The 26,499-nt window shown below is 43.1% G+C and overlaps 1 protein-coding gene and 1 pseudogene across 9 annotated transcripts in view; both read right to left on the bottom strand.

The window, feature by feature from the left end:
* The window catches only part of HERC1 (HECT and RLD domain containing E3 ubiquitin protein ligase family member 1), a 192,823-nt gene that overhangs the window by 68,275 nt on the left and 98,049 nt on the right, over positions 1-26,499 (bottom strand). For 8 of the 9 annotated variants that reach the window (XM_056572873.1, XM_056572870.1, XM_056572876.1 and 5 more), the window contains 8 exons: positions 25,715-25,954; positions 25,471-25,554; positions 24,296-24,801; positions 19,023-19,774; positions 16,230-16,428; positions 15,471-15,631; positions 14,936-15,052; positions 13,963-14,170 (listed from right to left, as the gene is read on the bottom strand). In XM_056572873.1, the coding sequence (XP_056428848.1) occupies positions 13,963-14,170; positions 14,936-15,052; positions 15,471-15,631; positions 16,230-16,428; positions 19,023-19,774; positions 24,296-24,801; positions 25,471-25,554; positions 25,715-25,954 (2,267 nt within the window). The remainder of the gene's footprint in view (positions 1-13,962; positions 14,171-14,935; positions 15,053-15,470; positions 15,632-16,229; positions 16,429-19,022; positions 19,775-24,295; positions 24,802-25,470; positions 25,555-25,714; positions 25,955-26,499) is intronic. The other variant, XM_056572875.1, reaches the window with a different exon arrangement.
* LOC130268048 (U2 spliceosomal RNA) lies at positions 7,120-7,299 on the bottom strand (annotated as a pseudogene).

Raw genomic sequence — 26,499 nt, forward strand, 5'->3', positions numbered from 1 at the left:
ATTTCCACACAAATGAAAAAGAAAAAAACCTGAAAAAACGCCAGACGCAGGCGTTTTTTTGTTTCAAACAAAAAAAACAAGTAGAAACTTAGCCTTCGTGTTTTCTCCTCCACTGGGACTCTCCCTGCTGTAGCTACACAGCTCTCTGCAAATGTTAACTCCTTCAGTGCTGGTGTGGTGCCTGCAACATTAAGCATCCCATAATCTACATCTGTTCCTGCTGAGCCCACTTTGAAGGATGTCTTTTTGGCTGTCTCCAAGGGCAACACCAATGTTAAAATGCTACTGGGCGGCCTGCGTGAGGACGCTAACCTTATCCACCATGATATGCAAATGGTTTCTGAGCGGGTTAGTGCAGTTGAGGAAAGGTTGGGGATCTGGAGGATGAGGATCAGGACTCTCCGCTCAAGAGAGATATGCATCGTGTGATTAATAATCTGACTGCACTTGCCGCTAAATTTGATGACCTGGAAAACCGCCTGCGACGGAACAACGTGCGCCTAATAGGTCTTCCTGAAAAAGTCGAGGGTCGTGACCCTGGAGAGTATTTAGAAAATTGGCCCCTTAATACTCTTGGAAAAGAGACTTTTGACGCTTTTATTTGCTGTTAAGCGTGCCCAAAGGGTGCCCACTCGTCCCCTCACGCCTGAGCCTCACCTTGAGCTGTCCTCATCCGCATTTTGAACTATAAAGATAGAGATATTCTCCGTAAAGCCAGGGACATGGACTTGCTCAATATCAATGGCAGCCGTATCTCTATTTTCGCGGATTTTTCGGCTGAAGTTCAGAGGAGAAGAGCTAAATATACGGATGCCTGCGTGCACTAAATGTGATGTACTCTATGCTATACCCTGCACGCCTCCGCGTAGTTGCTCTAGGAACTACCCATATGTTTGACTCCCTTGTGGCGGTTGCAGAATGGCTGGATAAACATGAGGCGCAAATATGGCGCTCCCGTACCTGAGGTTCCTGGGAGGACTATGTGTATTGATGTTGGTCCCGCTGGCCTGCCTGGGACTTCCTTTATGCATATTTAGGCCATATAGTTTTGAATGTGCCTCTGTACCTATGCTATGCCTTTATTGGTTACTGTGGGGGGGGGGGTTTAATTCTTTTGCTTATATTACTGGTTATCTGTTCTCTGGGTACTTGTCTATTTTGCCAGATGTCCTCATTTTTTGTTCTCATTTGCTCGGATTTAAGCACAGCATGTTGGTGAAGTATCTTCTATCTATACGTCACCAGCTCACTCTACCTGGGCTATTTGTTTGCCCCTTGTGTTGCAAGTTGCGACTGTTTGGTTTTTGTTGTTTGTCCAGGGTGTCAGTGTTATTCACTGTCCTTTCTTCCGCTCATTGTGCAGTGCTCTCTCTTTTATATTTCTTCCCAGTTTCACTTATTGGCGGCTCCTGCATCCACCCCCTTACATTGTCACTTATGCTTCCTTAATTGTCTTATGGCTACTGATTTGCATGTGGTGGGGTGGAACATAAGGGGCCTCAATGAACCCACCAAGCTTCTTGCGGTTTTTTTTAGGGGCTCAAACCCTATCCACCTGCTGCATTGTGCCTATATGACACACACTTGACGAGTGATACTAAACATGTGCTAAATAAACTATGGTTTGATCATACCTTCCATGCCACTCTTTCCTCACATGCCTAGGGTGTAAGTGTGCTCATTCATAGAAGCATTTTATTTTGATGCGTTTCTAGTCTTATTGATCTAGAGGGTAGATTTGTTTGCCTTTATGGCACTTTTAATTGACGTGTGTGCTGGTTGCATTCTATACCCCCTCATATTCGAATTATGCCTTGCGCAGGTTGGTGTCTTTTCTTTCCTCTCTGTCTGACGCACCGCTCCTGGTGGTCTGGGATTTTTATAATTTGCTACACCCGATGCTTGATAGGTTTAACAACAGAGGGCCTTCTGGATCTACGGGTCTAGCTAGATTTGTGGAGGATGTGCAGATTATGGAGAAGACGTAATCCTACTAAGATGCAATACTCCTGCTATTCTAGCTCTCATGATACGCTCTCACGTATTGATCTTGTGCTGGGCAATGAGCTAATCTTCCCCCTGGTTTTTCGGTGTAGTACCACCCCCGTAGTCTTTCTGATCATTCCCCTGTATTTGTGCATCTTACTTTCAATTCTCATCCTAGATTGCCGGGTTCTCTGTGGTGACTGAATCAATTGTGGCTACAAGTCCCCTCAGTAGGCCGTACGCTTAAGTCTGATGTGGAACCCTTTCTCAAGATCAATGCAAAGACTGCTTTGGTGGGTACCGTATGGGATTCATTAACCCCTTAAGGACAGGGTTTTTTTCCGTTTTTTGCATTTTCGTTTTTTTGCTCCTTGCCTTTAAAAAATCATAACTCTTTCAATTTTGCATCTAAAAATCCATATTATGGCTTATTTTTTGCACCCCCAATTCTACTTTGTAATGACATCAGTCATTGTGCCCAAAAATCTACGGTGAAATGGAAAAAATCATTGTGAGACAAAATAGGGAAAAAAACGCCGTTTTGTAACTTTTAGGGGCTTCCGTTTCTACGTAGTAAGTTTTTCGGTAAAAATGACACTGATATTTATTCTGTAGGTCCATACGGTTAAAATGATACCCTACTTGTACAGGTTTGATTTTGTTGTACTTCTGGAAAAAATCATAACTTCATGCAGGAAAATTAATCCGTTTAAAATTGTCATCTTCTGACCCCTATAACTTTTTTACGGTACCATTTTTGCATTGATAGGACTTATTGATCGCTTTTTATAAATTTTTTCATGATATAAAAAGTGACCAAAAATGCACTATTTTGGACTTTGGTTTTTGTTTGCGCGCACGCCATTGACCGTGCGGTTTAATTAACGATATATTTTTTATAATTCGGACATTTCCGCATGCGGCGATACCATATATGTTTATTTTTATTTACACTGTGTTTTTTTTTAGTTTTTTTATGGGAGGTGTTAAATGATGTTTATTCCCTTTTCTTTTTTTCAATTTTTTTTTTGCTCCCATAGGGACCTATAACACTATAACACTGCACACACTGATCTTTATCATTGATCACTGGTTTCTCATAAGAAACCAGTGATCGATGATTCTGCCGCATGACTGCTCATGCCTGGATCTCAGGCACTGAGCAGTCATTCGGCGATCGGACAGCGAGGATGCAGGTAGGGGCCCTCCCGCTGTCCTGTAAGCTGTTCGGGGTGCCGCGATTTTGCCGCGGCTATCCCGAACAGCCCACTAAGCTAACCGGCATGCTTTCGGTTTTACTTTAGATGCTGCGTTCAACTTTGAACGCCGCGTTTAAAGGGTTAATAGCGCGTGGCACAGCGATCAATGCCGCGCGCTATTAGCCACGGGTCCCGGCCGTTGTTCGAGGCCGGGCCCGGCCGGGCCCACGTTATAGATCGGGAGTGGACACATGACGTTCCAGTACGTCATGTGTCCTTAAGGGGTTAAAGGCGTATGTTCGGGCATTTTTATCAGGGATATTGCCAACTGTAAATCTAAGAATAGGGCTATTCAAACCTCATTGTAGCAACAAGTGATCCTGGCGGAACAACAGTTTCTCAGAGACCCTTCTTGCCTGACTAGAGATAGTTGGCAATCTTTGCAGACTTTGCTGCAGATGGCAGATAACAAGCGCTTCTTTCAATAGCAGCGCTATTTTGAGAGTGGCGAGAGTACGGGTCGCCTGCTGGCTCATACGGGTGCGCCTCTATCCCTTGCCTCTGTGATAGTGTCGGGACTGTTGTCCAAGATGATGCAGACATTTTGAATGTCTTTGTCTCCTTTTATGAGGAGCCATATTCCTCTAAACTGAAATTTGATTTTGCTGCTATTGACCAGTTTGTTTGCCAAAGCTTTTGACAGCGTCGAGAGGAACTTCCTGTGGAGTGCTATGCACCACATGGGATTTGGGCCTAAGTTTTTGACGTGGTTACAATTGTTGTATGCTGCCCCTCGTGCTAGAATTCGGGTTAATGGCCTGCTTTCTCACTCCTTTCCCCTGTGTTGTGGTACACGCCAGGTGTGCCCCCGTGTCCCCATTCCTATTTGCCATAGCAATAGAGCCTCTGGCAGTACTAATTAGGGCATCCACGGAATTTAAAGGCTTCCGTTATGGGGACTTGGAAGAACGTATTGCCCTTTATGCAGGCAACACGCTTCTCTTCCGGGGAGATGTGGGGCACTCCTTGCCCCCTTTGATGGCCCTTACAGAATTATACGGTAGTTACTCCGGACTAGCTATTAATTGGGACAAATCCATGATCCTTCCCCTTGACCCCCTCCCTTCTATACCAGTTATTGCTAGGGTCGGCCTTCCTGTAGTTTCACAATTTAAATGTCTGATGTGTATGTTACTGCCCTCCCCTCTGAATATGTTGCTCTCAATTTTGTCCCGCTGCTAGACCGTAGTTCTCGTAAAGTAGTTACTTGGCGTAAACTTCCCCTCTCTATGATCAGTAGATCTAACTTATGTAAAATGTATGAAAACTGGGGCATAAGAACAATTTTAACTAACACCCCTGTCTGGATTCCTATGAAACATTTTCTTAGGATTCAGTCCTCCTTTAGGGAGCTCATTTGGAATGGCAAGCCAGTTAGGATCCGTCTTGAAGCATTGCAGCATGGCAAAGAGGTGGGTGATTTGTCTATTCCAAATCCTTGGCTATACTTTCTAGTGTCACAGGTTCAACAGTTGAAGGGGTGGGCGCAATTTGCTTCATATGGGGCTTACAGGTGATTTAGTCTCCAGGCGCATTGGTAAAATGACCTGGTGGAAATGGCTGCACAGACTAGACCCCTTAGCCCTCCCTCCTACCTTTATCCTTAACAGTAAGGTATAGATGAAATTTAAGACTCTTATGCACTATCTTGTTTTTGTTACATTTTCTCCTCTTTGGCATTATCCTGGTCTCTCTGAACTGTGTTCGTTACCGGATATCCCCCTTTGGATTACTCATGGGATTTTGTATCTCTACCAGGTGTAGGATGGGAAGATTTTGAAGTCATTTTCTCAATTGCGGGAGGAATTTTACCTCAATAATTTTTTATTATTGTTACCTACAAATGCGACATGCCCTTGATGCGCAGTTTCGGGCTTGTGATTTGACTGTCGGCTCATCCGTAGTGGTAAATGACTTGTTCACTCAGATCTCTACTAAAGGTGTGATCTCTGTGCTGTATAGGGAATTTCTGTCCTCGTATCATGAGGCCTATCCGTTGAGTATTAAGGATAAATGTGAGGTGGATATGGGTCCCATATCGGATGAGCAGTGGACACAGATTTTAACTATGACTCTGCGGCTTGCCATGTCAGAGGCCCACCGGGTGTCCCAAATTTTTCTACTACATAGGGTGTATCGTACTCCCACCTTTCTGCATAGGATTGGGATATGGTCAGATTCCTGCTGTCCCCGTTGTTCCTTGCCTGATGCAAACTTGCTTCATGTGATTTGGGACTGTACTCATTTTAGACAATGATGTGGGACAGTTGATTAGGAGAGTGTATGGTTGTCCGTTCAGTTTGTCCGCCTTGACATGTGTCCTGGGATATTTAGATGGGCTGGATGAAGATGGTGGCTTGTAAATTAATTGCACAGCATTGGTTGCGAGCCTCCCCACCTACTATTTCTGAGTTGACTATAAAATGTAATCATATCATTAGACTGGAAAAAGGTGTATATCTTAAAAGAAAAGCCTTACATAAATTTGAGTCCATTTGGGGACCTTGGATCGATATTCCTGGTTTGCCATCCACTTATTTGCAGAGAACTCCTATGGAGCTGATTTTGGGGTGGTTAAGAGGGTCTGACCACTATTACTGTCCAAGTTCTGTTTGTGACCTCTTCTTGTTTCATCTCCATTGTCGTTTTGTGTCTGTGTTGGTGAGTTGTGCTGTCAAATTTTCGGTTTTCTATGTACGGGTTGCGTCTGCCACTTGTTGTTGCCCCCTCTTTAGTGTTATTTGTTATTACTCTTGTTCCCATGTAAAGCTTTTACAGTATTTTTGCATATGCTTTTTGCCTTGACCATGCTTCTTATATGTGGGACGATTTATTGTATTGCACTGCATTATTTTCCAAAATATTGTTCTGGCTTTCCCTACTGTGAAGAAAGGATACGGGGGCTGGGGGGAGGGTGTTTCTGTGAGGGTGGGGTTCTGGGTCTATGTATGTTTTTTGTTTTTGTGTGCTGTATGTGTAAAAAGTGTGGTGGAAGGACCGCTCCCATGGACGTTGGGGAAACCTGGGTGCATGGAGGGACACCCTCGCGACAACACCCGCATGCCGTGGTGCACCAGGACTGCAGCCGTGAATGCTGCAGATATCACAACCTCCAAGGGCGTGGCAGAAGGCTGAAGAACAGCAGTCACCTGACATATAGCAGGGTGCCAAAGCTGCCAAACGATGTCGCAACCTATAAGGATGGTGTAGAGTGTCCATGGTACAACTCAACTCTCTCAGTGGGACTACCGGAAGAGCAGCTGCGGCAGATGACCCCAACCGCCATGGATGGTGTAGAGGGTCCATTATACAGAGATTTACTCTCACACACAGTGGAGTACCGGAATAGCAGCTGCGGCAGACAGCACATCCTCCACGGGTGTTGGAAAGGACCACGCCCAGCCACAAGAAGTTTGCAGAGAGTGCCCACACAGGGGCACCCTGTCAGTCACTTAACCCTGGAAGTGGGACACTGGGACTGCAGTTGCGGACGCAGCGAATGCAGTAAGGGTGGCCGGTGGAGAACGGAACAGGCTCAATCGCACTCACTGTGTAAACACGCAGAGAACATCCATGCAGATGTTGCCATTGGTAGGATCTAAGCCCCAGACCCCAGTGTTGCAAGGCAACAGCATTAACCATTTAGCCACCCTGCAGCCCCTGATGAGAAACGCAGGTTACTGACCCAAAGTCTGAACCTCCGGCAAAACTGCACACCCCAGCGAAAGTGACCAATGGGGTGCAGGGGAAAGAGAGGGAAACCCAAAAAAAGGTCACTCTGGAACAGGGGGTAGAAGCACCCAGTGCAGACTCTAGGTCCGTGGCCTATGTGCAATGCACAAGGGTTGGTGGCGCAATACACGGATCAAAAGCCAAATATTCTAATATGTGAGGAGCACTGAACCTGCAGAAACAGTTTTATCTGTCACCAGTCAAGGGCGATGGAAGCAAAAAATCCATTCTGTATGTGGTTCCCAGATAGGGGACATATCAGATATTAAACTGATAAGAACAGATGCTACACTTGATCCTCGCCAACAAGCCGAGAATCAATAAGAATGCCCTAAAGACATACTAGGAAAGCAGGGGATCCGAGGGAAAAACTCTAAACTGATTGACAGACAGGAGTAAGCGGAAGGGCCATAGAAATAAATATGTAGCTGTGTACTTTTGACCACTAGAGGAGAGCCTAATACTCTCCAAGAGGATAAATTTACAGAACACCCACAGCCGCCCCCACCCACATGAGCGGGTTGACGGCCATATCAGCAGGGCTCCGGCTGCCTGGAAAAAACAGAAGGAGAGCTGGAAACCGCGCCTCCCCGGCAGCTGCTGCAGAGACAAGGCCGTGGAATGGACGCATGCAGTGGGGGGGGACCCAACTCCAAGCGCACAAGGGAGAGTGTGTGGGGGGGGGGGGGGGGGGGAGTTCATACTCACCCCTGGACTCCATCTTCCTATACTCACCCAGACGTCTTCAGTCAGCTAAAGGCTGCTCTGCAACACGCCAAGCTGCTATAGCGAGGCGGGCAGGGGCAAAATGGGAGACTCGGACTCAGGGTACTATTGCCAGACGCAGACTGTTGGTGAGAAGGGGGTTGACGGCCCATAATCTAAGCACCGTGCCCCTTTGTCGCATGTGGGCGATCAGGTAGCGCCATGCTCCTTTCGCCCAACCTAGAAAAATAACAAAAAGGAAAACATTCTAACTATTCAGCCCTAGCTAGAAAATTATAAAAAGAGAAAAGACCAGGTCTGGAGAGAACTCCAGACCCTTGTCTGCCTCCTACTGACACTAAGATAAAACCTTCCTCAACTCTGGCCAGTTTCCTAGTCCCTGCTGCTGAAAAACATCCCCACAGGATAGTGTTCTTTGGGTGATGTGATGTGTTGGGTTTGCGCCAGAAATAGGGGGAGATTCTCAAAAACTACTGTAATTTCTGTTCCGGCGATATTATTCACACTTTTTTTTTTCCTTCTCACATTTTCAAAAGGTCTTTGGTGCTGCTTTGAAAAAGTAGATTTTTTTTGCTTACCCTAAAATCTCTTTCTCGGAGATCCATTGGGGGGACACAGAATCCGTGGGTATATGCTGCTGAAACTAGGAGGCTGACACTAGGCAACACCAAAAGTCGGCCCCTCCCAGCAGGATATACCCACCCACAGGCACCTGAGCTAATCCGTTTAGTCCCAGAGCAGCAGGAGAGGACTGACAGATAAAGAAAAAAACAGTAACCGTTCGAGGAAACCACAGAATAAAAATGAACTGAAACCACCCTCGGACAGGTAACTAAACCAGGAACACCAGAACAAATGGGTGGGTGCGGTGTCCCCCAATGGATCCTCCGAGAAAGATTTTATGGTGAGCATAAAAATCTACTTTTTTCGATCGGCTCCATTGGGGGACACAAAAACTGTGGGAGGAACCAAAGCAGTCCCCGGAGTGGGCAAAAAATGTAAGCAACTTAGGTGGAAGGCTGGACCACAGCTGCCTGCAACACCTTACGGCCAAGGCCAGCATCAGCAGATGCAAAGCTATGTATCTGGTAAAACTTCTTAAACGTGTGTAAGGACGACCATGTGGCCGCCTTACAATTTTGTAATGCCGAAGCCCTGTTGTGGAGAGCTCAGGAGGCCCTGACAGAACGAGTGGAATGAGCTGAGACCCTGAAAGGAGGAGTCTTCCCCTTGCAGCGGTAAGCTTTCAAAATGGCAGAACAAATTCGCTGTGAAAAGGTCGCCTTTGAAGCAGGAAGCCCCTTACGACGACCTTCTGTAAGCATAAATAATGAGTCATTCTGGTGAAAGGAAGAAGTGACTGAAAGGTAAATCTGAACAGCCCGTACCGCATCAAGACCATGAAGCAAACAATCCCTGGAACGAGATGGAGCAGGACAAAAGGACAGAAGGACAATGTCCTCAGTTAGGTGAAAGGCGGAGACCACCTTGGGAAAAAAGTACGGGTCCGGACGAAAAACCTGAACACCCTGAAGAAAAGTTCGGATATGGAGGATCGGATGCCAAGGGATGCTGAAAGAGGATGGAGAGAGCCGTCACTTGTCCCTTAAGGGAATTGAGAGCCAAGCATTGTTCCAGCCCCGACTGTAAAAAGGAAAGAAGTCGTGGGAGAGAGAACGTAACTGGAGAAAAGGAATGAGCGTACCATGCCCGCCTGGGACAGTCCGGAACCATGAGAATGGCGGGAACGCCCTCTGCTTTGAGCTTCCTCAGGACCCTGGGAAGGAGAGGAAGAGGAGAAGAGGAGGGAAGAGATGGGGTGGGGGGGGGGGGGTGAGGTGCGACCAGGGAAGCACCAGGCCGTCCACAGCTAGGGCCAAGGGTTCCTGGAACTTTGCCACAAACGTGGCAAGTTCGAGGAACTTTCTGGTTGTGGCGGGACGCAAACAGCTCCACATCCGGGGAGCCCCAGAGGTTTCAGATCTCCGCAAATGCTTCTGGATGAAGAGACCACTCGCCAGGGTCGGCTGAGGAGTGGCTGAGAAAATCTTGAAAAAAGCGATCCCTTGGAGAAGAAGTAAACTCGATCCGATAGCCGTGAGAAACGACATCTCGGACCCAAGAGTCCTGCACGTGGGCGGACCAAACGTTCCGGAAAAGAGACAAACACCCTCCCACCCGAGAAGAATCTTCAGGTGGGGGCATTCCTTCAGGCAGAGAGAGGCTTTACGGATGCCCAACTTGGCCGCGAGACGACCGGAACGGTTATCCGATGTCCAGGAAGGACTGGTCTTGAAAGAAGGAGCCTACTTATCCTGTGAGGGTGCCGGTCTGGCCGCCCTACTCGAGCCATAGGACAGAAAGGACCGGAAGGAGGTCAACTTCCCTCGGGAGTCGGAACGGCAAGAAAGTAATTCTGTGGTAATAAGGAGCTCTTACTTCCAATACGCCTCTGAGATAATCTCCTCCAGGTGTTTCCCAAAAAGTAGAGACCCAGTAAAAGGAAGCTCAGTGAGATTTCTTGGAAGCGGCATCAGCATCCCAGGCTTTGAGCCACATGAAATGACAAAGTGCCACTAGATTACCTGTTACATGGCAAAAGCCATATAACGGGCCGACTGCCTAGAAGCAGTGCACAAAATGTCACCAGCATTGGAGAGGAGAGAGAAAGATGCTCCTGAACTCCCACCTAAAAACAAGAAAATAAAAAAAGGAGAAAAGAACCTAAAATAGGCCTTGACTATAAAATAAAAAAGAAGAAGACCAGGTTTGGAGAGCTCCAGACCTGTGTCTGCCTCCTACCGACACTAAGCTAAAACTGATTAGCTCAGGTGCCTGTGGGCGGGTATATCCTGCTGGGAGGGGCCGACTTTTCTTGTTGCCTAGTGTCAGCAGCATATACCCATGGCTTCTGTGTCCCCCAATGGAGCTGATCGAGAAATACGAAAATGTGAAAATTCATTTTCGCGCCACTTTTTTTTTTTTTGCAGCCATATTGATTTTTTTTGTGCCAAAATTGCCGATTTTTTTGCCAAACTTTACATCCCAGAAAATTCTGGCATAAACATTTCACGAAATATTCCATGGTTACTAGTGCCCAGACAAGCGATAACTGTATAAATAAAAAATTTCTGAGCTTAAATGTGAGTGTAGGTGCAGTGAAAATATATATTTTATAATAACATTTTTTAATAATAATTATTCCTTTTTCTAATCTTTTTTTTTAATAATTACTTGAATAACACCTTTTCCCAAAAAACGAAGAAAAAATAAAATAATTAAAACTACAACTATTTCTGTGATTTCTACACTACACAAAAAGCTGGTGTGAAATTTTTTATGTAAACTGGACTCATGTAAAGCAGACAATATACGTGGACACGCCCACTTTTACAAAACTGATGTGAACAGTGTAAACCATGGCACAAGGCTCTTTAAAAATGTGGCCGATACTTTTCGCACCAAAATTTTGGCGCAAAATAGATTTTTTGGGGCGCAAAATTCTTTGAAAATCTCCCCCATAGTATTTTCTTTGATAGCCGAAAAGTTCAATTTTAGTCTCATCAGACCAGAGCACCTTCCTCCATACATTTATGAGTCTCCTACATGCATTTTCGCAAACTCACATCATGCCTTTTTGTTTTTAGCTGAAAGTAATAGCTTTCTTCTGTCCACTCTGCCATAAAGCCCAACTCTATGGAGTGTACGGATTATTGTCGTCCTATGAACAGACACTCCAGTCTCTGCTGTGGAACTCTGCAGCTCCTCCAGGGTTACCTTAGGTCTCAGTGCTGCCTCTATGATCAATGCCCTCCTTGCCCGGTCCGTGAGTTTTGGTGGGCGGCCATCTCTTGGCAGGTTTGCTGTTGTGCCATGTTCTTTCCATTTGGTTATGATAGATTTATTTGATGGTGCTCCTGAGGATCATCAAAGATTTGGATATTTTTTTTTTATAACCTAACCCTGACTTTTACTTCTCAACAACATTGTCCCTTACTTGTTTGGAGAGTTCCTTGGTCTTCATGAGAGTGTTTGGTTACTGATGCCTCTTACTTAGGTGTTGCAGCCTCTGGGGCCTTTCAAAAAAGGTGTGTATATGTAATGACAGATCATGTGACACTTAGTGAAATGATGTCCACCTGTGTGCAATCTAATTATGTGACTTCTGAAGGCAATTGGTTGCACCAGAGCTTTTTATGGGCTTCCTAACAAATGGGGTGAATACATACGCACATGCCAATTAGGTTTTCTATTTCTAAACAATAGTTTATTTACATATTTTTCTCATTTCACTTCACCAAATTAGACTATTGCGTTCTGAGCCATCACATAAAATTCACATTAACAAAACATTTAACTTAAGGCTGTAATGTACCAAAATATGGCAACATAAGCACTAACCAGAAAAAAAAATACAGTATTTGTTAAGCATTATCAAACACTATGCAAAAAAATAACTGTCAGCAATCTGAAACATTAAGATTGTCGCTCTCACTCTCTGAGGCCTTAATATACACATCTAGTAGAAATGGTCAGTTACCAGCCTTCTGATACATATTACAATAATTTTTGCGCTTTTATGATTATCCTAAAACAGAGTGTAGAAGATCCAGGGGTAGTCAGGCGCAATCCGTTAGGCAAGAATCACAACCCGTGATGTGTGAGTAAAAAAGTTCATTTATTATGGTGCCAAAATCAACAGACGAGTTTTGAGGCTTAACCTGCCTCTTTCTCAAGGTTACAGTGGCATATACAGGTAATGGTAACAATGTGCCTTATAAAGACAGAAAAGGCGCTAAAAAAAATTAGGTGCTTGGAGTTTGATGTCCGCTCTCCTGCCAGAAATGCAGGAGAGTGACGTACTGTGTAAACAATGTCAAACAGCAGTAGATCATACGGCAATCTGAAAACTTGTTGTGGAGTAATATAACAGTTGTCTATGTTACGTGTGTGGTCTGTGGTTAATGCCATATACTGAGAGTTTGAATAAAAATTACAATTCGTTCCGTGACATAGACTGAGTGAGCTGACAGCTCTCGTATCGGCTGTCAGCGCACATCCGTTGGGACAGAGGCTTGCGCAAGCATGTGGCTGGAATCAATAACTATCCTGGACATGAGGCGTCAGCTTGGGGTATAGCTGTCGGCGCACGTCCAAGTGGGTATGGGCAGACAGTCTGTGCAAGGAAAAAGGGGCTGTTATGATACTTCTACTATCGGCCAAGGCTTCCTGACCGCCGACACCAGGGAGGCTGCACCGTTCCAATACACTGTTTAAGGTGGTTGTGTCTGGCACACAACCACAAAAAGGTGAGCGAAATTGCCCCTACCTTCCTACCATGCCTTTTAAAGGAAATCTGTCATCAGAATCACCCGCACTAAACCTGTTACACAGGCTTGTAGTGCGGGTGATCCTGATTAAAATGCTCCTTACCTGGTTAAAAATGGTTCAGCGCTTCTTAAGATATCTTTATTTTTAGTTTTCTGTTATTCCCTGGCTTGGGACTCAGTGGGAGGTGTTATCATCTGGGACTCGGCCACATGTCATTTTAGCTGGGCGGAGCTGCCGCCCGGCTCATGAATATTCATGAACTTATCCTCCTGGTCTAATTCTTCTTTCTCGGTCTAAGTTCATGAATATTCATGAGCCGGGCGGCAGCTCCGCCCAGCTAGAATGACGTGTGGCCGAGTCCCAGATGATAACACCTCCCACTGAGTCCCAAGCCAGGGAATAACAGAAAACTAAAAATAAAGATATCTTAAGAAGCGCTGAACCATTTTTAACCAGGTAAGGAGCATTTTAATCAGGATCACCCGCACTACAAGCCTGTGTAACAGGTTTAGTGCGGGTGATTCTGATGACAGATTTCCTTTAAAGCACACCCTGCCTATCCCATAAGAAGCTCTGCTGTCTTTTCTCCTTATAGATTCACTGCGCTTTTATGATACCACTGTTCTCCCATGAAAAAATGCTGCCTAGCTTTTATTGGACACTTTTAAGAGACAAAAGAGTAACAAAAAGCCTTACACACTCTCTCACTACATCGTGTCTTGACTCTGCGTTGCAGAATTTGGGAAAGGCAAACTTGAAAAAGCATACATTCAAAGTATTTTGGCTTGTGTTTTTTTTTATTTATTTATTTATTTTTTCTATTTTACTATGAATTTCCAACTAACATGTGGCCACTGCGAATTTGTACAACCCCAAAAAGCAGTAAAAAATTCCACACTGCCAAAACTTTTAAATATACATAACTAACCTTTCACAAAAGCATTCTTCCAATTCTGGGGTGTCCGAGGAGGAAATGTCTCCTGTGAAAACATCACTGGCTTTACCCCCTGCGCCTGAAATTGCACCACCCTGACACTGTTCACTGGTTCTGCCAGAGTATCTTTCCTCATCATCTGGATGTTCTATCATCCACATAGCCAACACCGTGATGTTTTGGGGGTCAGCTTCTCGAGCACCTAAAAGAAATAAACATAAGTACTAGGGATCGACCGATTATCGGTTTGATATTGCACAGCCACATTCGTATTCGTAGTTCAGTGCCAACTGCAACAAAGCCATTGTTTTATGGTGAAACATGAAATAAGCTTCTGGGTATGGCTAAAGCTCAGCCTCCCCCTTTCCTGTGGAATGCCCTCTGCACATGTCACAGAGCTTATTAAACTAACCCATTCATGCAAATAGGGGGAGATTCACCAAAACCTACCCAGAGGAAAAGTTGCTGAGTTGCCCAAAGCAACCAATCAGATTTTGTCTTTCATTTTTCACAAGAAGCGATCTGATTTGGTTGCTATGGACAACTTAGCAACTTTTCTTCTGGGCAGGTTTTGATAAATCTCCCCCATGTCAATGGGGCTTGCCATAAAGCAAAAATGCTGTCAAAAAAAGATCAGGCAGAATGGTGGCTCTCAAAGAAATACATTTTACATTTAGAAAATAGAAACAGATTAGAAAATATAACTTGTTTTACTATAATGTCTTATCAGTTAAAACCAAAAATAAAAAAATTCTAGGCAATACATAAAAAAAATGTCAGACCACGCATTTGTTCCCTAATGTTGAAATGAACTGTCAGTGTGCAAAGCCTTTTATCAGTAAGATAAGCAATAAAAGTCAAAACACATTAAGAGCAAAGTTAAAAACCCATATTAAAATGGATAAATATCATATATTAAAGGATCAGAAACCCTTAAAATGCCACAAAACAAGACATGAACAAATACCAGTGGCTTCCATTGCCTTCTTGATTTGTCTTATGGGGAAGCCCATTTCTAGCAGAGGAACGACCACAGCAGGAGGTGGGGGAGATGTAGAAAGGCGGCTACTGGGATCTGATAGAGCTGTGAAGATAAACAATGAATTATAGTCAATTATGACAACAGGTTCAGCATCAACATGAAGGGTATCCTATATTGTCCATTACTGAGTTGTATCTAGTGCTTGAACTCAGCACACTCCGATAGAAAGCTAAAGCTGAACTACAAGTCGTAACCCAGGGCGACCAGCTATAAACATTACATTTGGGATTGTGAAGGGATGAGGCATTATGTGGGAAACTACTAAAAAAAAATGTATACATATTGAGCATTGTTTACTTTGTGCCACATACTTTAATAAGAGTCATCTGTTGTATTCTGTAATACCCTTAGGTATTCCAGGTTTCTAGAACTGCAGTTACCAGGTGTAATTCTACTTTTATACTGTTTTAAATACCAGATCCATATTAACTTGCACAATATGATTTATTTGTACATCTACCTGTACGGTTGGTATGCCTTGATGGTTGAGAGTCAGGAGATGTCAGGCTCTGCCTTCTTCCCACTTCATCTGTGGGTGATGTGGGCAGTGATGTAATAGGAGGGGTCTGTGCACGGCGTGTGGGCAGCACTGTTGTTGTTGGGTAGCTTGAAAACATTTGCCTAAAAGAAGAAATGTAAGACGCTAAACGCTGGAACAAATATAACAAGTTTCCACACAGGAAATGTGAATCACAAAGCACTACCCATTTCTTAATGTATCCAGCCCTTACAGACACCCACTTACATAGTTTATTAGTAATGAGGACCTGCCAGCATGTTCCCAAAACAATTTTTAATCTTTACTATATAAGGTGATGCGCTATAAAAGAAAAGCTTTATGACTTGGGAACCAAGCTCACTGCTCAGCTGGCACAGGGATACCATAAATCCTTAAGGACAATGGACATAAATGTACGTCTTGATGCGGTGGTACTAACGCACCAGGACGTCCATTTACGTCCTGCACATGACACGAGCACCGGACTGGTGCCTGCATCATGCACATCGGGTCCCGGCTGCTATCAGCAGCCAGGGACCCACGAGCCATGGCGGACATCAGTGATCTCGATTGACACTACAATATTGCCACGGCAGATATTTCCCTGCATAATTTCTTGATCCCAGACTCTGCGGAAAAAGTGAACATAAATATTTTTTCTCCAGACGGGACATTTTTTAATCGAAAGAAAAAATATACAAACACACAATTAGCATGTACCTCAGCAAGCTAAGAGGCATAACTCCAGGAGACTCAGATGCTGGGACTGTTTCAGTGTCTGTGACTGGAGTGGTAGCTGTTGTAGTGTCCTCTAGTGAGCTACTCATGAAAGAGGTGGTGCTGGATGCGGATGGGCTGGTGGTGACCGGTGTCTGAGCTTGATGAACCTGGTCATTATCCTCAGCTTGTTGATCTATATCTGGAAGAAAGAAAGATATGATGCATAAAATAGTCACCGATCAGGTATAAGAGAGAGTTATTAGGAACCATAATTTAAAATGTTACATTGTTATAATTATAACAACATAAATAGATGTAACTTCCTTTCTGAATTTTAAGTAATGGTGTGTTCACATCCCATTTTTGTCTCTGTTTCATGGTTTTTTGTTACAGTATGTTTAATTTTGCTGTATGCAACAACTTAAAGGTTTCATGTTTTATATCTCCTTTATGCCCCCCTGTGCCCGGGCTGCAAAAGCAAATAAAACAAACTTTAACTCCCTTTCCTATGTTCCCCTGTTGCTCCGGTATCGGCGTCCAGTTCCTCCGCTGCTGCTGGGCTCCCTGCTTCTCAGGCTCGAAATGTTAAGCTGCGGTCAGCGTATCGCCGGCAGCATTGATGTCCCGCCTTGGCCGGTGACAGGCTGAGGGCTGAGTGCACTCATGTAAAAAGCTGGGGCCGACTCCTTACATGACAGTGCGCTCAGCCTATCAACGGCCACGACGGGACATCACTGCAGCCGGCGATACGCTGACCGCAGTGTGACGTTTCGAGCCTTAGAAGCAGGGAGCCCAGAAGCAGCGAAAGAATGGGACGCCGATGCCAAAGCAACAGGGAAACGTAGGAAGGGGAGTTAAAGTGTGTTTTATTTGTTTTTGCAGCCTGGGCACAGGGGGACATAAAGGTTTTATGTTGCATATCTCCTTTAATCAACTTAAAGATTGTGTATATCAAAAAACAAAAACACACAAAAGGAAAATGTTACAGACTTTTTTTTATTTTTAAGTCAATGGAAAACAGATGGTGTACCATTTTTTGGTCTAAAAAAAACCCAAAAACATACAATATGTTAAATAAAAGAAGAAAAAAGTTTAGTCTTGGGGTAGTTATAGGGATATACGTGGCATGATGTCTGCAATGATCAAAATAATCCATAATATAAGTAGTAAATCTCACCAAACCCCCAATAGGAAAAGGCACAGGTAGCTGGGAATGCAACAGGGAGTCAACTCAAACACTGTCCATGTATAGAAAAACCAAAAATCCAAGGCAAATGTGTAAAATCGAACTTCTTAATTAAGAAAAATATAAAACACTGAATTGTCTGATGCATTTCCAGAAGTTACATGCTCTTAGTCATAGTAGTCATATGACTAAGAGCATGACTTAGAGCATGTAAATGCTGGAAACCCATCAGTCTATTCTGTGATATATCTAAGAGATGCCATCTGCTTGTACATTATATTTTTCTAAATAAGTTTGATTTTCAGGAAATTTGCCAAAGCTTTTGGTTTTGCTACAAATTGATCTAAACATGTTGTCCAAAAAACATTGGACAGATTTATCAGTCTGCCTGAAACAAAAAACTGTCTGTTTTTGCCTATAACCACCATTCACAGCTCATCTTTCAGATCTCAATGAAAGCTGATCTGTGATTGATTGCCATTGGGAAGACCAGTATCTTTGGTTTCAGGCAGATAGAAAAATCTTGGTGTTTATACTTTTAAAAGAATACTTTATTTCCTAAACTGAGCATAAATGAAAACACAAAATCAGGATTTAAAGTGGTACTCTGCCCCTAAACATCCCCTATCCATAGACATAAATAGAAGGGCATGGAATGACATCACAAGGAGTCGTGGGATGACCCCGCTGCGGGAACCCAGCATTCTAAACAGTACCATATGTTAGGGTGCTACACTCAGATTGCGGGGGGGGGGGGGGGTCCCATCACAATCAGACATCTTATCCCCTATCCTTTGGAAAGGGGATAAGATGCCTAGGGGTGGAGTACCCCTTTACCCATAATTGAGTATATGGCCAGCTTAAAGGTTATATAAAGATATAAATCACAAACATCAAAACCCTACATACTACTAAGAAATTACACTTTGAGGCTATGTTTACACACTGCAAAATCAAAACAAAAAGTCAGCTGTAAAATAAGTAAAAAAAAAAAAAAAAAGTTTAAAGGAGTAGTCTCAAAACTTCAGATTGCGGGAGGGTTTGAGTGCAGGGGGGCCCCCAGCGATCTGTTGTATGGAGCCCTGGCTTTCCTTTACCTTGGAGTGGCACGTCACAACCCCCACCGAAAGCGGGGGCTGCCACGCCCCCTCCATGTATGTTTATGGGAGAGCCGAAGATAGACGAACATCTCTCCCTTAGAGATAAATGGAGGTGTCGGCCCCCACTTTGAGCGGGCGTTGTGATGAGCCGTGAATACATACAGATCGTGGGGGGGGGGACAGGGGATGGGGGTGCCAGCAGTTAGACCCCCCGCGATCTAAAACTTATCTCCTATCCAGCAGATAGAGGATAAGTTTTTATCCATGAGAGATTTCCTTTAAAAAAACACAGCTGTCATTTCAAGAATTTTGTGGTTTTAAAAAAACAGTGTATGCACAGCTGCTTTTCCATAGACTTTTATAAAACACATTAGATTTTAAAAACAGGTGTGTGTGTGTGTGTGAACATAGCCCGAGACGCAACATTATCAGAATGTAATTAAAAAAATATTGCTAAAGAAACAAAGTTCTTTAACATAATCTCTGTATACATTTTGTGGAGTATACCTTGTCTAATCCTGCTGCCAAACTGTTCTTCCAGCAATCCATGAACCACCAGCTTGTAAATCATGGCTTGAGCTCTCTCCAGGTCAGCCAATCCCAATGCCCTCTTTATGGGTGATCTCATAACAGCTCTCTTCACCATGTGACGCATAAGAAATTGCAGGGCAGCTCTCATTTCCACATCCTCATGTACAACAGGGGAGCTCGCACAGTCTGAATTGTGCCCATTTTCTGCAAGCACCTTTGGAATAAGAAGCAGCTCAGCATATTTGCTGCAGCTTAGCAGTGCACCTAAGGATTTCATGGCTCCTAAGTTTATGTAGGATAACTGAACAGCCCTTATTTCAGACTGAGCAACATCGTGGCTTCGCGAGAGGTGGTCATGACTTTTACGTTTCCCATCGACAGAATGATGTTGTTGATCGCCAGCTGGGGTTTCACTCAGAAGTGTAATAGATTCATTTTCGGATTTAGAAGCTATATTGGTAATGATTTTATCCTCTGCTGCTCGATCTGTAGATTCAGAGTCAGCCTTCTGCTCTGGGTCCCCTTTCTCTTCTGATTCATGACGGTGTTTCTTTTCATGACGTTTGGCGATTGATTTGCCGGGATCTTCATGGATGCCTGTCAGGTATGTAAGGTCAAGTAGTGTAGAGGCAGTCAGCCCACGGAAACGAGCCACATCGAAGGGAGAGGGGTCACAGGGCTCCAGATTGTAGAGAGGAGTGTCACTAGGCGACCAAAAAGTTGGGAAGCTTTGGTTGAGAAAAAAATCAGAACGACACAGGAAAAGGCAAGTGAGGGACAGACAAGAGGAGAGTATAGGAAACAATGTTGATAATTGTCAAGCAATTGATGGCGAGCATTCAAGTATAAATGTAGGGTCTTATTTACGAAAATTAGTCTACAATGTGGAACGTTGTCCAAGGCAACCACTTAGATTGCAGGGATCAGGTTCTGGCAACCATAAAAAACTGCTACAATCTCATGGCTGTGTAGACAAAACCTTTAGATCCCTAAGGATTAGTTTTCATAAATAAGAATTTAGATTACTCAGAAATAAAAACAGCAAAGATTAAAACAAACTACCACAGCATCAGCAGCACAGGACATATTAAGAGACATTAAGGAGGATAAAGGACAAACAGGTAAACATAGAACACCACAGTCATTGAGGAGACATGGGGTTGGAACACTATCATAAATATATTGTATACATAATTAATACTGCCAACTACTATTTTTTGGGGGGAAATTATAAACTAAAAAAAAAACTATTGACCAAGATCCCTTACATTGGTCAATGCAATGAATATTACAGCAAGAAAACTTTTAGCACTTATTTAGAATATGTGTTAGGTTTTGCTACATTGGCTCTAATTTTTGAGTTAATGGATACCCCACTGAAAAACATAACAAATGCAAACATATATGGTCAACCTTCCCACAATTCACATGGAAACTGGCCCAGATCATACAATAAGTAAAAACAAAACACAAAAAATACCTAATAGTGTACTTAAAAGAACAATAAAGTTTAATGGTACAAATAAAAACAGTGTATAAGTAACTTCATGCTCATATCAGTACACACATTTTGAACCTTTTGGAGCATATTTGCCCCAACTCTTCATAACCAGTGTAGTTACTCAAGTTACCCCAGATGTAAGTATACCAGGCAGAAGCCTCAGCATCGTTCAGAACTTGTGAACTTATCTATGAATTAAATGTACACAAGTGGAGACCATTGGAGATTCCTGATTTTTAGTTTTTCATTATTTAAAATCGTACTCTGCCCCTAGACATCCCGCTTTCATCACTGCACAGAGCAAACTCGCTCTGTGCATAATGACTGGCGATACAGGGGCCGGAGCATCGTGATGTCACCACGCCCCCTCCCACCCATAGACTTGCCTTTAGGGGGCGGGCCGTGACGCCACGTGGGGGCGGAGCCGTGACGTCACAATGCTCCAGCCCCTGTATCGCCAGTCATAACGCACAGAGCGAATTTGCTCTGTGCAGTGATGACAGCGGGGTGCCGCAGCAGAGATTGTGGGAGTCCCCAGCGGCGGGCCCCGCACGTTCAGACATCTTATCCCCTATTTTTTGGATAGGGGATAAGATGTCTAGGGGTGGAGTACCATTTTAATGCCGAGAACATGCTGAATATGTCAACAGCTATAGATTGTATAGGGGTAAACCATTATTAGAGGGGTATCCAGTATGTCAAAAACTAGAGCCAGTTTAGCAACCAAAGTAATTTTTTCGATCTGGCTTTTTCAAAATACCCTACACCTGTTTAAACATTATTGCCAATTAAATTTTTTTTTTTCTGGGGGGGGGGTGTTAATAACAAAGAATAAACAAACACACATTTCTGTGTATTAATGCGTTCAATGAGTGACAAACTATATGAAAATAAAAAGCATGTAAAACAGTAGCGTGACTGAAGACTGAAAAAGCGTAGGACAAATGCTTGTTCTAAAGAATATGGCTGCCTATAAATCAATGGGTTCCATGTCATATCTGCTCAGCGATTATATCGTAGATCCAGAGGGAAGCTGCAGCTGAAAACACAATGCATTTGGAAAGTTTTCAGACCTTTTCACATTGTTTGCCTGCACTCACAGTATTTCATAATGAGAATGTGAAAATGAAAAAAAAAAATGTAAACTGCAATTTTGTATGGACATAAGTATTCAAACTCTTTGATATGACACTGGAAATTCAGCTCTGGGGGGGGGGGGGGGTCTCCTATTTCTATTAATCATCTTGATTGGAGTCACCTGTGGTAAATTCAGATCATTGGACATGATCTAGAAACACACCCTCTGTCTATATACTGTAAGCTCTCACAGCTAATAATGCATATCAGAACAAAAAACAAGCCATGAGATGGAAAGAACTGCATGAAGAGCTCAAAGGCACATATCTGGAGAAGGGTGCAAAAAAAGTTCCCAAGAGTACAGTGGCCTCCATAATTCTTAAATGGAAAAAGTTTGGAACAACCAGGACTCTTCCTAGAGCTGGCCGTCCCACCAAATTAAGTTATCAGGGAGAATGGCTTTGTTAAAAGAGATGACCAAGAACCCAATGGTCACTCTGGTTGAGCTGAAAAGTTCCTGTGAACAGATAGTAGAAGGTCAACCATCACTGTACAACCAAACAAAGATTGGTACTGTTCGGCACTGCCACTGGTGGATTAATACAGGTGATGTGTGCTATATTGTTGCCAGATGTATAGAAGTATAGTGGTGCTCTGTCTTAAAAGTTCATCATATCAAATCCAATAATGCAGAGGAATAAAGAGACGGCGACTCACCAAATCTTCATGACTCCCAAGAGGCTCGATGAAGCACAACTAGTGTCAAACGGTAGCCGTAGCCTCTGTTCATCTACATACCCCCTGCATGTCTCTCCCCCCCCCCCCCCCCCCCAGTTAAGATGTGAATACGACTGACAAAGAAGTCATGAAGATTTGGTGAGTCGCCGTCTCTTTATTCCTCTGTATTATTGGATCAACCATCACTGTAGCACTTCACAATATGGGCTTCATGGCATAGTGGCCAGAAACAAACCTCTCCTCAGTAAAAAGACACATGAAAGCCTGTCTGGAGTTTAGACAAAAACACAAAAAGGACTGTGAGATTGTAAGAAACAAGAATCTCTGGTCTGATGAAACCAAGATTGAACTTTTTTGCCCATAATTTTAAGCATTATGTCTAAAGGAAACCAGGCACTGCTCATCACCTGCCCTACAGTGAAGCATTTCGCTGGCAGCTTCATGCTATGGGTGTGTTTTTCAGGGACTGGGTCAGACAGACTGGTCAGGGTTGAGGGAAAGCTGAATGGAGCAAAATACAGAGATATTAATAATGAAAATCTGAACATCTCTGAAGAGACTTGAAAATTACTTTCACAGAGAGTCCCCATCCAACCTGACAGAGCTTGAAAGGATTTGCAGAGAAGATTTGCCAAAAATCCCCAAATGCAGGTGTGCAAACCTTGTTGCCTCATCCTCAAGAAGACTGGGGGCTGCAATTGCTGCTAAAAGTGCTTCAGCTAAGTACTGAGTAAAGGGTCTGAATACTTAGGTCAATGCTATATTTTCTCATTTTAATAAATTAGCAAAGATTTCTAACATTTTGTTTTCACTTTCGCATTATGGAGTACTGAGAGTGCAAAATGATGGGCAAAACTTGATTTTTATTTAAAAAAATGAATGGGCTGGAAAACTTTCAGACTGCACTGTATACGTATGTAGGGGAAAAATTATTAAGGACCAATGCACTTCTATTTTTTAAGTTTTTTTTAATGCCCATTGCTTAGCATAAATCACCCCAAATGTACTACAATTTACACAAGAGAGCCAGTACATATTGAAACTGAAATATACACTAGCTAGGAACTAGTGAGACACATGGGAGACACTGGTTTTAGAAAGTTCTCCCTGTAATCTTTTAAAAATGGATAAAAAGGGTTGGTGGGCCACTATGATGTCCATATGAAATGGTGTTGTCTAACTGAGGACACCGGTGGAATGACAAATGATCTTTTAGCTGTATAGCTATAAAGGTTGGATCTTGTTTGACCACTCGTTTGAAGAGAAATGTCAATACTGGTGATTGTCTAGCAGTGACTTTTTAAAAATACAATGCAAATTTGTCCAAGTCAAACAAGCATGTTTATATTGGACGTGACAGCTAAAAGATCATTTGGTTGACAGCTATTAAAACAATATGGCTACCTTAACTATTGGACAGTTATAAAACATTATTCCTAAAGCACAGCATTACTAGTTAGAGGAGCCAAAGATTCTGTGCTTAGATATGTAAAAAATAAGGGTTTACCTGGTTTATAAAAACCCATTTTCAGGTATTCTGACTTAATAAATAAGGATCTGTTGTTTAGGGTCTTCATGCCTCATCTATTGCAAAAGACTAAAGCTATTAGCTGCTACGAAGAGTACTTGTTCTGGGAGACCCAACATGTCTGCATTGCACAGAGACCACAGTTATTTAAATGGGAACTGTGCAAAGCTTTATCTTCCCTGTGGTGGCACTGCATGGGCAATGGAACACAAGGCAATGGTATCGCCAATGACTGTCTATCTCAGAAGTGGAACAAAATGCGATATGCTGTTAAACTACTAGCAAAAGGGGATTTAAATAATCAAAACATTGTCTCTTCTTACTGAAGAAAATATTAAATACATTTAAATATGAAAAAATATACAGCAGCAGTACTTTGAAGCAGAAGATAAGAAATATTCATACCTGATTGTGATCTCTGCTTCATCCCACTGAACTTTGGCAGAAGTGCTTCCCTCCTTTACTACACCTAACAGGGTGGCATGACGACCTGTCTGCTTGTGGACACACCTGCCACCCACCCTAAGTCCTGTATCCACTCCTCCAATGACAGCCAAAACAGGCCATACTTCAACACACAAAGTCTTTAGCTGGGTTTCACCCAGCTCTGCTAATCCATGTCTCCCATGCTTCCCCTTCTCTTCCTCATCTCGGGTTTCATGCTCTTCCCTACTCTGGACTGATCGACTTTTCTTTAACTTGGAGCCTGCTTCTCTCAGGCAACCTTTGATTTTCTGCAAACGCTCCACCATTTTTTTGTTGATGCAGTGGGTCCAACGTTCAGTGCGATGTAGTGTCCGTAGAAGCTGTACACTTGACTCAGCCAAGACAGTAGCTACAGGACTACAGATAGGATCTCCTGGTAATAAATCTCTTGGCGTGCCTCTCATTTGCATATCACAGATCTTCACCTAAAACACAAAAATCACTTTGCTGAACATGATACGTATCTTAAGTTATTACATTTTAAACTGAATGAGGGTCTGATTCCCGGCATCCACGGCAATCGGCTGTTTGTAGGAGCTGCGGCACTCAAATGCCACACTACTTAAAGGGGTACTCCACTGGCCAGCATGGAACTAAATGTTCCGAACACTGTTTTCGTGCTGCAGAGGTTGGTCACGCCCCCTCCTGACATCACGGCCATGCCCCCTCAATGCAAGTCTGTGGGAGGGGGCGTAAGGTCCACTAATCCTGGCATTATCATACTATTTGTAGCAAAAGGTACAAAAAGCCCCATTTTGTTTAGGTTTTACTAGATATAAGTTATTGTAACTTTTCTTTTTCTTGAATACACTATTGTGAAGTGCATAGATTTTGTTTTGAGAGGGCTTGGGGGGGTGAGCAAGTTTATTGCAACTGTATATGTAACAGATGTGCTTCTCTGTTGTGCGGGCTACTTAACACAACAAAACAAAAAACAAACAAAAAAACAGCTGGGCAACAGAGGTGCCGGAGTCTGACTCCCACTGATCTAATATTGATAACCTATATATGTGGAAAATAGGCCATCAATTTTTACTGACTAGATAAGCTCTTTAATGTGCAAAAACTAAAAAGGAAATAGATAATACATTTACCTTCTCTCCAGGATTGCTACTGTAAAACATTACACAAGGGTACAGCTCTGCAGCATCAATATCTTCAAATGCTAATTTGGGTTCCTGTGAATGAAAGAAAATAAAACTGCTGGATAACATTTCTAAGCATTCACAGAGTAAGCCATAAATAAAAAATGTAGCCTAAACAAAGATGAATACAAAGCCTTTAACATTTTAGAAAAGCATAGAAATAAAAAAACATTAAAACGTAGCTTCATCTCACCTCTCCATTTTTACCAAAAGACACAGTACGAGCCTCCATATCAAGGACACAGGTGATAAAGTCTCCCTGAGTAAAGCTAGGTAAGGTCAGAGTCTGTTCTCCATTGTGATACAGGTTGCCGCTGTAGGCTCGGTATAGCCACATATCAGAGGTGGTTCTGTGATTGAAGTCATGCACAGGCCACCGGGAAATGCCAACACAGGTCCCCTCATTGCCACGGTTTTCTTTCACAATATAAAACTAAAAGAAGAGAAGCAAGTAGGATACTTTAAAGAGGACTTCTGGCTCACTCCACAAAAAAATTAGATTGCATTATCACTAAATATCTTAGGGTATCCTAACCGCACACTTTCTTACAGTTTCTTGATACGCCTTTCTTTTCTCAAGTTATGTGGATTTGTAGTTTGTCTGACTTAATTTTAATAAAAGATCATGGGCAGGATAATAGAGTCAGGGGGTGTGTATTCTGAATTTAAGCCCCTCATTGCTAAACATTTACACCCCCTGACTGTATAATCCCGCTAACCACCTGATTGTCAAACAAACCATAAACCCTCATATCACAGGAATGGAAGGGCATATCAAAAAACTGTATTTAAAAAAAAAGTGTGTGATTAGGGCACCCTACACTATTCAATTACAGGAAAATCAAAAAACGCCACAACGTTTCTCCTTTTTTATCAATGCAGATGTGAAGGCTTGTAATTGCAGAATAAGTAGTATTTTTCATGGCATTTGGGGGTACATACAATTTATCAATAACACTGTACTACAAGATCTGTAAC

The sequence above is a fragment of the Hyla sarda genome, chromosome 4 (assembly GCF_029499605.1).
Source record: "Hyla sarda isolate aHylSar1 chromosome 4, aHylSar1.hap1, whole genome shotgun sequence".
Taxonomy (NCBI): Eukaryota; Metazoa; Chordata; class Amphibia; order Anura; family Hylidae; genus Hyla; species Hyla sarda.